Genomic DNA, 12,230 nt, shown 5'->3' on the forward strand with positions numbered 1-12,230 from the left:
AGAGAGAAAGTAGCCTCTGGAAACAAGAAGCTGTGGAAGGTACATACTCTACAGTTGGTACCAAAAAACTGGGGTTCCAACTCAGCATCCCTTCTCTATTCCTCATTTATCTCTTTACTTTCCCCCAAAGCACAGCTGCTCTGTTATTCCCTGCACACTAACATCCCCTGATTCATTGGGAAAGACCCTGATGCTGGGAAAGATTGAGGGAAGAAGGAAAAGGGAATGACAGAGGATGAGATGGCTGGATGGCATCACTGACTCAATGGACAAAAGTTTGAGTAAGCTCTGGGAGATAGTGAAGAATAGGGAAGCCTGGTGTGCTGCAGTCTATGGGGTCGCAAAGAGTCAGACACAACTTAGCAACTGAACAACATCATCCCCTACCATACAAGAACAATGATGAACTTTAAAGCTCCCTGCTCCCCATCTTTGTCTCATGAACCCAGGAAAGAGATGGAAGACTCAGCTTATTTACCTGACAGTGGGTACACTGGCAGAGGAAGAATTGGGTGGCTCGTGGCGGGAAAGAAACTGATTGAGATCTCCATTTTCCATGTACTCAGTGATCATGCAAAGAGGATCCTCAGTGATGCACACAGCTAAGAGACGGATGATGTTTGGGTCCTTGAGCCGGGACATGATCTTTATCTCCTTGAGAAAATCATTCCTTTGAAGGACACAGACGTAGATAAACCCAGAGGTTGCCAGAGTTAGAATCAAGAAGTGGGAGAAGACACAGCAAAGTCTAGTCCTGCCCATTATACTAGTCTTCTTTTCCTTTGGATAACCTTTGTGAGAACAGAGAAATTGCTTCCTGGAAACTGTCTCATTCTACTCATCCTGGAATATGATAAACCCTTATTCAACTGTAATTTTGGAGGCATATGGACCATGTCATTCACATTTGCACCCTTAGTATCCAACAAAAGCCCTGCCACATAGAAAGTGATTCAGTTCAGTTCAGTTCAGTTCAGTCGCTCAGTCGTGTCCGACTCTTTGCGACCCCATGAATCGCAGCATGCCAGGCCTCCCTGTCCATTATCAACTCCTGGAGTTCACTCAAACTCATATGATTAATATTTGCTAAATCAAATGGAGGTTATTAAAAACTAGTCTTAAAAATAAAACCTTCAACTGAAAATTATACCTTAAGTGCACTGGGTTCTTTCCCTTTTTTAAAAGCCATGGAGTCACTATAAATAAAGCTAAGGCACTTTTTTATGAAAATAAATAACCATCCTCTGGTTTATCTGATAATTTTTTATTGTCCCATGCTGGCTTCTTTTAATGCAGAGTGTACCAGCAGACAATCACAACACACATTTAGTAACCTGTTCAAAATTGAGCAGTTTAAAGTTCATGGTGGTAATGCAGTCATTTCAAAAGAAGTACTCACTTGGCCAAAACTAATAGCTGTTAGAGTAGATGGTGATGACCACCCTTGAATCACAAAGCGGGCTACCTTCCCAGTAGCAATATTTGGGGGAGTGAAACCACTAGCCCACATTATCAAAACTATTGTAATAGACATGTTGTACGTCTCCTAGGAGTTTTCTAGCAATCCTGGACTGGGAGTCATACCAGTCAATATAAAATCCTTAAAATCAATATGGTTTCAACACCTCTCCTCTTTCATTCCTCCTTCAATCTCAAAGCAAGGGAGTCCATGGTTTGGGAGGGCACACAACCTAAGCCATCCGTTGTTGCTTAATTGGAGTGGGCAAAGATGGAACATCACACCTCATCAAAAAACAGTGAGTGAGAAGGGAGGCTCAAGAAGGAGGGATACATGTATAACTATGGCACAAATCAACACAACATTGTTTAAAAAAAATGTTTTTAACAGGTAAAAGCTTTGTCACATCCCATAGTTTGTTTTTGTTTTTTTTTTTTCCTTTCTTTTTGCCACCTTCTCTAATCATGGGCTAATATTTATATCAGGAATATTCTTTCTTTCAATGGGACCTGAGGATATCACTTTTCATTCATATTAGTATCCTTCAGATTGAAATTCTCACAGTTAAAATTCCAAAACCACCACAGTTCTGTTCCCTTGACTTTCTTTCTTCTTCATGCCACATCCTGCCAATTGCAAGACTTTTAATAAAACCCTATCACCATTCTTGAAATTTATGATAATTTGAGGTATAGCAATCTAAACTTTTTCTGAATTTGAACATCAGTGAGACAAATCAAGCCAACACAAATGAAGAAATGCATATGTTACCCAGATGTGCAGATTTTCCTGAGACACATTCAATCAGCTTTCAACCAGCATGCCTGTCTGGGTGAGGATTAACTCACCATTACTGTAATGGAAAGGCTGTCAAACAACGGAGTGTGGCTGGAAACTGCAATTTATGTAGTAAAGGATCCAAGAGATTATTAGCCAGTTTGGAAAACTGCTAAAGGACTGTGGATCCTTTTGCTTTGAGGTCCATGGGTACTTTTCCAAGTAGAGGTAGCTTCTCATTTGGGGGGTTGCTGGATATAGACGAAGAGGAGCATAAAAGAGAAAAAAAGGGATGAGAAAGTAAATAGAGATTCAGTGTGAAAAAAGGAGAATGGCAGGAGCTTAGCAAGAAAGATGTGTGTGACTGTGAAAAGTTTGCAAAGGTAGGTAATGACATTCAGGAATGTCAGACTGCTGTGTAGGTTGGGAAGCACAGTGCTGTGCAAAGGAGGTTAGGAAGTAAATACATAGATCTAACAGAAAATGTACATTTGTTTTAGAAGGAGATGAGAATGAAGATGAGAATTACTGACCCATCAGAAATATAAAACACAACAATGGATATATGAGGCAGCTCACAGACCTTCCCATCTCAAAAGAAAATTGCTCAGAAGTTTCCAAGAGTATCCCTGATCCTGAAGATGAAACAAATAAAGGAAAATTCAAAATGTAGACCACAGACCTGGCATTCTTGTTGGCATCTGCTCGGAGCATTTTCACAGCCACCAGGACAGGCTGGTTGGCACTGACATCTAGGGCAAAATCTTTGTCTTTGAACTTTTCCATTCCCTCCACTTCACAGAGATGAACCTAGACAAAAGTCATCTAGTCTCAGCATCATCATTTCTCCTGAAGATGTCTCAGTACTCTTGCTGGGCATTTCCTGGAGATAAACTAACTCTTACAACTCAGGCAAAATAATCAAAAGGCCAATAAGAAGCTATGTGTAGCATATCTTTGACTCAAATAATTGATTTTTTTTAATGGTAAGCTAATGTGATATGTTACTGCTTTATAAAAAATATACATTGGTTGGAATATTAAATATGTGAATGAATCTATAACTATTTTAGTACAGCTATAAAATACAGTATTATTTTATTATACTATAAAATGTCATCTTGTATAAATGCTTCAACTTTGATTCAAGGGAGTATGGCTATAAGATTGCACAAAACATAAGGTATTTTATTCTCTAAGGTAATCCCTTAGGATGGAATTAGCATTATCGGGAACAACTACGTGTCAATAACAGTATAACAAGCCTGCATTTTCAACTCAGGAGACAGAATGAGTGGACATAACACCATAAACGAATGCCATGGGCCCTTCTTCCTCCACCACCACCAAACCTTCACAAGGTTAAAGCATGCCACCCATGCTGGAAACCAGTACTATACGCTTAGGAAACCAAGTTACATTTGGAGTTTAGATGGTGGTGTTGAAGAACTTCTGTTGCCACTTAAATCATTGCTTTGAATTCTCGGAAGGCTCATGTGACTGTTGTAAGAATGAAAAGTCAAATATTACATGCATCACTCTGAGGGCAATTGAGAAGAGTGTTCTCCTTATCTTGGTTAGTGATTTATTCCCTAGTGGCTGATTCTGGGACTAAAAGCAGGGGCGAGGTTGTTTTTGACCATTTTACATGTAACTCCCATTAAAATGGAAAAAAACAAAGTGGCTATCCAATAGCAGGATGTTCTTGGACAGTTTATAAAAGATGATCACATCTTATGGTCCCCACCCTCTGTAACCTACTGTAAAATATTTAGAAAATATTGGATGATTTTAGGATCTCTAAGTCTAGTGACTTTCCTGCCTTAAAAACTCTTGTATAGAAATCAGAATTCCCAGGAATTCCACAGCTATTTGACAAAGATGAGACTGACCCAATACTAGTTTTCTAGAGTAGGGGTCCCCACCTCCAGGAATGTGTATATGATCTAAAGGTGGAGCTGATATAATAGTAATAGAAACAAAGTACACAATAAATGTAATACACTTGGGATTTGGAGATGCCAACGCCACCCCCTCCCCCAGTCCATGGAAAACTGTCTTCCATGACACCTGGTGCCCAAACTGTTGGGGACCGCTATAGAGGACAACACGAGGAGAGATGGCCGGAGGACACGTCCCACATGAGTCCACTCCGGATGGGCCACTTTGCCCTACACATCATTTTTATTCAACTACTTCCTCTGAACTGCCAAGGACTGGAGACTCCACTCCAAGAATCAGCTCACCTCCCCAAACTGGCCTTCACCCAGCTTCTCCTTGAATGTTAAGAGCTTTCTGGGGAACTCTTCCACAGCCACATCTTTTCCGGAGAGCAGGTCCATGGTAACGGCAGGCACAGAGTAGGTGTTTCCTCCAGTCACCCCCTGGAGGTTCACAATGTCAGCCTCTGCGTAGTGGGGCACACCCTCGGGCCCACTGGGCTGGACTGGCTTCACAACGCCACTGCAGCCTGGGAAGACAAGGACAATGAGCTTCATCCCATGGAGCATTTTTGGAGATCTCTTTAAGAAAGAAAATCTGACAGGAAGGCTAAAACATGTAGCCAATTTATGTTAATGTATGGCAAAAACCATCACAATATTGTAAAGTAATTATCTTCCAATTACAATACAGTAAAAAACAAAAATAAAGCCCCCAGTCTAACCTAGGCTATGACATTATTACTTGGACAAAGGTTCCTCTAGAGACTTCCTTATGGCCTCCAGAATACAGGTCACCATTTTATCTCGTACCCTTCTCCTCATGCTACATGATCATTAACAATCTCCTTGACTAAACTTATGGAATTGCAGTGAAGCTCTAGGAAGGCTGGCTATACTAGTTAGGGCAGGAGTATTAAAGTTTTAGGATTTAACAGCATATTTTCTTAATTTTAAGATATGATCACTGATGTAAACAACCTATTTTGGGGATTTAAAACTTTGATTAAATTTATATGATCTAGCTTAAGACAGCCTAACTTTAAAACACATTAAAATACGAGGAGAAATATTTTAGCCTTCAGGAAGTAGGTAAGCTACTTAGGCTCGGCCTAAAAAAAGAATTATATCTCTTTTCTTGTTATCTCTGTGAAAGTCCTGTAGTTCAATATGCTCCATCAAAGTTTGCTATCCACTGAGTGGTAAATATAAAGAAATCTTTCTATAAAGAAAGCTGAACACCAAAGAATTGATGCTTTTGAACTGTGAGGTTGGAGAAGACTCTTGAGAGTCCCTTGGACTGCAAGGAGATCCAACCAGTCCATCCTAAAGGAAATCAGTCCTGAATATTCATTGGAAGGACTGATGCTGTAGCTGAAACTCCAATACTTTGGCCACCTGATGTGAAGAACTGACTCATTGGAAAAGACCATGATGCTGGGAAAGACGGAAGGCAGGAGGAGAAGAGGATGACAGAGGATGAGATGGTTGGATGGCATCACCAACTTGATAGACATGAGTTTGTGCAAGCTTTGGGAGTTGGTGATGGACAGGGAAGTCTGGCATGCTGCAGTCCATGGGGTCGCAAAGAGTCAGACACGAGTGAGCTACTGAACTGAACTGAACTAAACTGAGTGGTAAATACACATTAGTGTCCTTTCTTCCTTTGGAAAGACTCCCTTGAAAAGCCTCTGCCCTCGTGGTCAGTCCTGCTACTTTTCCAGTGGCCTCTCTCCTGAACACCATCAGTCCTCTCCTATTGATGTGGGTCACCTTTGGTTGCTGATATTATGGAAAGAAAACTTGCTCTTAGTCTCAGCAATGACCCTAGCATTCCTTCTGATGTCACTCTGCAGCCCTTTTTAAAAAACACTGGGATGGGAATCAATTGGCACCATTTACCAAAGCAATGCTTTTACTGAGAGAAGGCAAGAGATATTTACTTTCGTAATAAAATCATATATGAGTCTAATAAATCATTCACTAAAGAAAAATGAACAAAAATTAAATAACATGATTATCTGTGCTTAGTCTCTCCGTCGTGTCCAACTCTTTGCAACCCCATGGACTGTAGCCCGCCAGGCTTCTCTGTCCATGGGGATTCTCCAGGCAAGAATACTAGAGTGGGTTGCCATGTCCTTTTCCAGGGGATCTTCCCTACCTAGGGATCAAACCCAGGTCTCTCACATTGCAGGCGGATTCTTTACTGTCTGTACCACCAGGGACGCCCAGCACAATTATCTAGGTGACTAAAAACTGGGGATTCTAGGATGTCTTTAGCTTCATTGTTTTTTCTTCAAGTTTGATTCTAGTCCTGAATTTACTCCTATTGCTGTTTGATATTGAGTAAGTACCTTATCTGAGTCTTCTTACTTTCCTCTTATGAAAAAAGAGGAGGTTGGACTAGTTGGGCTGTTTAAGTTCTTCCGGTGTTAACACTTGAGTAACACATTTTATCTATTTTCTTCTTCTAACATGTGGGGCCTTCCAAACATCTGCTATGATTAGTAGCAGAGGAGAGATGCTCAAATTTGCATAGGAGTAGCAGCAGATCAAGTCTAGAAAAACAGTGTGGACTTCCCAGGAGAAGGTGGACTTCTCTAGGCTAAACTAGACTTGGTTGAGCAGGAGTAATTGTGTCACACCTTCATAAACTTTGTCCCTCAATTCTCTGCCCATCACCTCATCCTCACCTGACTCTTCCTCCCCTGGAGCAAATTCTGGAAGTTTTCGTATCAGCCTGGATGGCTCCTGGTAGTCAGGGCGGAGTGGAAAGATGCGATCATAAGTGGAGTTGGACTCTTGCTCACTTGGTGATGAGGAGCGGTTATTGTTGAACATGCTGGATTCGCTGGGCAGGGAAAGGCTGACTGTCATTTCATCATCCAGCATCCTCCGGGAAGCCTAAAGAGAAGGGGAGAAAGGCATGTTGGCACAAAAGAAATCATCACTCCCTCCTCTTCTTAAATCCAGCTCTTCCACTCAGATGAAAATAATTCTTTAATACTCAAACTCCAGAAGCAATGCAAGTGACAGGGATACAGCCTGGTTCCACAAATACCTACACTGTAGAAATCTAGAAAAATCTTTCATTTCATCAAGGAAGAATTTGACTTACAAATATCTACACTGCCAACATTCATTAACTCCCATTGAAGTACTTATAAGCATCATTCACATGACACTGTAGGAACCTATCAATAACCAATCAAAGAATGTTAATCTTAGCATTTTCAGCCAGTCAGTTCAGTCGCTCAGTCATGTAGGACTCTGTGACCCCATGAATTGCAGCACGCTGGGCCTCCCTGTCCATCACCACCTCCCGGAGTTCACTCAAACTCACGCCCATCGAGTCGGTGATGACAAGTTCTATTAAATAATGAGTTTTCCTGACACCATTCAACCACTTGATTTCATGTAGATATAAATTAAAATGCTCATGAACACAACAAATGTGTTGTAATATGATGAATCTGCACTTCACCTGATCACTCTGGCATTGTATGTTGGAGTAATACTCTCTTTATCCTGCCTTTCTACTAACCAAAAATAAAATGACTACAAAATAGGAAAGGAAAGCCCTACATGTCCAGGGATACTGAAATGAATTATACCTGTGTGTGTGTGTGTGTGTGTGTGTGTGTGTGTGTGTTAGTAGCTCAGTCATGTCCCACTCTCTGTGACTCCCTGAACTGTAGCCCACCAGGCTCCTCTGTCCATGGAATTCTCCAGGCAAGAATACTGGAGTGGGTTCCCATTCCCTTCTCCAGGGCATCTTCTCAACCTAGGGATTAAACCCAGGTCTCCTGCATTGAAGGCAGATTCTTTACCATTTGAGCTACCAGGGAAGCCCAAATTATACCTAACACAGGAATAAGAAGAATTAAACAGCTAATTGTTCTTGCATTCCATCTAATATGGCCTGCCTGCTCCTTCAAAATGAACTCTCATAATCTAAATATATGTGACTCTTTAGATTTAAACACGTGAAATGTTCTACTCCAGCAAACACACCTTGGGTGCACAATGGAGAAATTGAGATGTCTGCTCCATAAGCTAGGCTGATAGGTCCTCAAAAATGAGTGTGGAGCCCATCACATGTAGGTACTCAATAAATATGGGTTGACTCTCTCTAAGAGAGAATTGAAGACACCTTTATAAGTATCCTGCAAATAACGCTGTAGCATAAAGCTACCTTGAGTAATGTATTGGGAATATAAATATATGCTTAAGGGTCTTCTCCAAAAAATCCTTTCCTCAAGGAGAAATCCTGTGTTATTCCAGAGTGTTTTTAAGTTTTCTCACTCAGGATGTACAGGGATAGAAAGAATTTCTTGAAGGACCAAGTTAAATATTCAAGGGCAAAATGTTTAGTCTCCCTTTTACCTAGAGAGTCTCCAGCCCCAAATTCCTCTCCCAGACCCTGAATATATTCCAGTAGGTTTCAGAAGAAAGACTCAGAGAAGAGTGGTAAATTCTGGTGCAGAGAAAAATAGCTCACAGAATAGAGAACACAGACTCTCCCCCTAAACTAAAAAAATGCAGTCATAACAGACTGTTCAATAAGAGCACAGCATCAAGCTTTCCAATGAATCTTCAGACCACCAGCTTCTTCCACCACCACTCTTTGCTAGCCTTCTCCCTGGAATCTAGATACTCAGTGTGTTTCAGCATTCCAAAAGAAGAAAGGTTTTGGTGTTGCCTCGTGCCAGTGCGTGAGCTCTCTGTGGATTCTACCTTTCAGCCTTCAGTCACTATTTATGGATTGAAAGCTTTAATTTACTCAAAGTATGTTCAGACTCATGATAGAAGTCCCTGTGGGAAGCAAAGAGATCCTCTCTTCTGTGAAATATTCCTGCCTAAAAACCCTAAAGTAAACTTCAGTCTTTCAGGGCCTAAGTGTGTAACAGCTCAGAAGGAATTGCAGGCTGCTTGTCTGGGTCATTCCCTTCACTTCTCTGATATTAGTCCCTTCCTCTTGTTCCACACAGAAGGTTCCAGTCCATTCACCCCTTCTGGTATGTACTCCACAGAGGCACTAGTCTCCTCTGAGAGCCCATCTCCAAACACAGAAGCTATGAACACAATCAGGCATTATTACCCTCCCTCCCGGTCCCAGCCCTCAATGGGCACTTCAAAGTCTCACAACCCAGAGCACCTGTGACCTGTCACAGTCCACATCCATTTGAGCTCATTGACCAGGGACAATGTCCATGGCGAAAGGTGGAAACACTTTATCATCAGCAAACTCAAAGAATATCACACACTTCACAACAGTGCCCAGAGTTGCTATCTGGTCTAAAAAAAAAAAAAACAAAAGAAGTCATAGATAATCTACCCGTGCATGTGTGCTAAGTCGCTTCAGTCATGTCCAACTCTGTAACCCTATGGACTGTAACCAGCCAGGCTCCTCTGTCCATGGGATTCTCCAGGCAAGAATACTGGAGTGGGTTGCCATCTCCTTTTTCAGGGTATCTCCCTGACCCAGGGATGGAGCCCACATCTGCTTATGTCTCCTGCATCGGCAGGCAGAGTCTTTACCACTAGCGCCATTGGGAAGCCCCAATCTACCCGTGGAGGAATGTATATAGTTTAGAAGAAAAGAAGTCAACAAATGTCAAGACTGGAACAACAAATTTCAACTGGAACCAGCATAAAAAACAGGATATTAATGGCACTGAGAACTTCACATTTTTTAACCAGAAAAACAGTTAAATATAACTACTATGCCCAACTCACCATTATTCAATGAGGTTCAAGTAAAATCATGGAAAAAGTCTCTGTAGACTGTCAAGTGTTAGACAAATGTAGTAGAAATTATACAGATCACTTGGCCTAGACAAAATGAATCTGAGGAGGCATTCAGAGGATGTATAGCCATAACATTCAAGTACAAAAAGAAGTTGGAATAGAATTGCAAGAAACTTGGCTTGGATATTAATGATGTTGGATATTTTTCTACACACACACACCAAAAAACAAGCAAGCAATAAAAAGAAAAGAAACAGCATTATCAGAAATTTTAGCTAGGTATTAGTTATGCATTAGAATTGCTTGTTTTTAAATTAATTTATTTTAATTGTAGAATAATTACTTTATAATTTTTAAAAATACAGATGCTGACACTCCACCCAAAACCCAGTGAATCAGAATCTTCCAGGAAGATGCCTAAATGCGTTGGGAAGGAAAAAAAAGTTTTTGAGTTCTCTAGGGAGGTTTCAAAATCTCCATCCTAAAAATGAAAAACTGGACTTAGCTTATTCTTTTCTGACCCTTTCAGCCCTAGCTTTTCTATTCCTATGCCTCTTGATTATCTTTCTAACCATTTACATCGTTTTGTGATTTGCCTCTTACTCCCAGGGTAAGAGCAGCACAGGAAAGTACGGAGTAGTTTCCTATGTCATGATTGTTCTGCACTTCCTCACCTTCTCCAGCATTTTCTGCCAGAACTGCCTCCAAAGGATGATGACAATGATGGCCAAGAGAATGAAGATGATGGCTACCAAGCAGCCAATCAGGATTCGAGTATTGCTGTCATCAACTTTAAGCATTGGATCTGTAACCAGGAAAGGAAAGATGAAGAGTATTATTATCTCACAAGGCAAGAAAAGGCTTGGACCAGAGACAAGAAGGCAGAACTTGCTCCTTCAGGATCATTCCACAATATGTCACCTTAACACTTGGTATTGCTACTCTTGTATTACTTCGCTCCTATATCCTACAGTCCACATCCATGGGACAGTAGCCTCCTCCTCATCATGTATTAGACTGGATAATGGAGAGGCTTTCCATTCTTCCTAAAAGTTTGCTGCTTCATACCATGGCTTGGGTCTGCTGGCCTCTAATCTCACCTCATGTAAACCAGGTGAAGAACCAGTTTCACCATGATTTCTTTGAGACATGCCAGGGTAGCTGAGAGTCCTCTTTGGACTTTACACTATGATTATGTATTTCCCAGATTACTGACTTATACAGCCAGTGGCTGTCTGAAGCAATGGATACATTTGTCCATATTTCCCTGCAATTGGAGAGACTAGCTTTTGGTTCCATAGACTTCCATTTTTTCCTTGAGATCCCTACAGTGGGTCTCACCTAGACACATCCCCATCCCTGTTTTTGCTCCACGTGTCCCAAACTTCCAAGAAGCTGTTGGGACAACTCAAGACTCAGCCTCAGCTGAAGAAGCACATGGACCAGCAGGGAAGGGAGTGAGTTTGGGCCATTAACTTTGGATGTGGACTGTCCTATCTTTCCAGAGCTACTCTTCCAAGGACACCTTGTATCAAGCCAGGCCTTTGCACATCTCCACAGTCAGGCCTTTGCACATCTCCACTCTTCTTCATCCTCTGGAAGGTCTCCTCAACTTAATTTTTATAGCAAAGAATTCCATAACACATACCATAGGTTGTGGGGGCCACAGGCGAGGTGGGCAGGGCTCCGGAGTTGTTGTACATTGCAGCATCTGTTATAAAACAAGGGTGAGTCAGAGCTCAAGGGAAGAAGACAGCTAGGTAGTGGTTTTTCTGAAGGTAGGCTCTAAGCTAGTACTTTGTGAAATCAATTTACTGGATTAGAAATGAAATCATATATTATTAATAAATAAATAATATTACCATTCATCTCAACAGCAAGGGCAACTTTTCTTTTGTAAGTATCATGATATTAAAACCTTTAAGAAAGAATGATCAGAGGGCTGTGACCACACATTATCATAAAGCATGCACAGGAAGTGAGACCCAAGTTCAGTAAAATACAGAGAGAATATAATGAGTTAGAGACATGGAACAGACATGGCGCTGAAGATGATCTTTCCTTCAAGGAAATTAAATTAATTGAACTCCTTTGTTTACTAAAGAGTTTTCATTATGTTTCATTGTCCTAGACTTTTAATTTACAAATTAAGCCTTCGTCCTTATAGATAAATTAGAGCAGGGGTCCCCAACCTCCAGGGTCTAACACTGGATGATCTGAGGTGGAGTTGATGTAATAACAGTAGAAACAAAGCACACAATAAATGTATGTGCTCGAACTATCCTGAAACTACCACCCCTCTC

General features: G+C 41.2%; 1 protein-coding gene across 5 annotated transcripts in view; it reads right to left on the reverse strand.

The window, feature by feature from the left end:
* DDR2 (discoidin domain receptor tyrosine kinase 2) overlaps positions 1 to 12,230 on the reverse strand; it is a 182,496-nt gene that overhangs the window by 21,446 nt on the left and 148,820 nt on the right. For all 5 annotated transcript variants that reach the window (XM_005203520.5, XM_024989442.2, XM_005203519.5 and 2 more), the window contains 6 exon segments: positions 11,576 to 11,638; positions 10,602 to 10,732; positions 6,870 to 7,080; positions 4,483 to 4,706; positions 2,919 to 3,046; positions 479 to 670 (listed from right to left, as the gene is read on the reverse strand). In XM_005203520.5, the coding sequence (XP_005203577.1) occupies positions 479 to 670; positions 2,919 to 3,046; positions 4,483 to 4,706; positions 6,870 to 7,080; positions 10,602 to 10,732; positions 11,576 to 11,638 (949 nt within the window).

This window comes from Bos taurus, chromosome 3 (genome assembly GCF_002263795.3).
Source record: "Bos taurus isolate L1 Dominette 01449 registration number 42190680 breed Hereford chromosome 3, ARS-UCD2.0, whole genome shotgun sequence".
In the NCBI taxonomy this organism is placed as follows: domain Eukaryota; kingdom Metazoa; phylum Chordata; class Mammalia; order Artiodactyla; family Bovidae; genus Bos; species Bos taurus.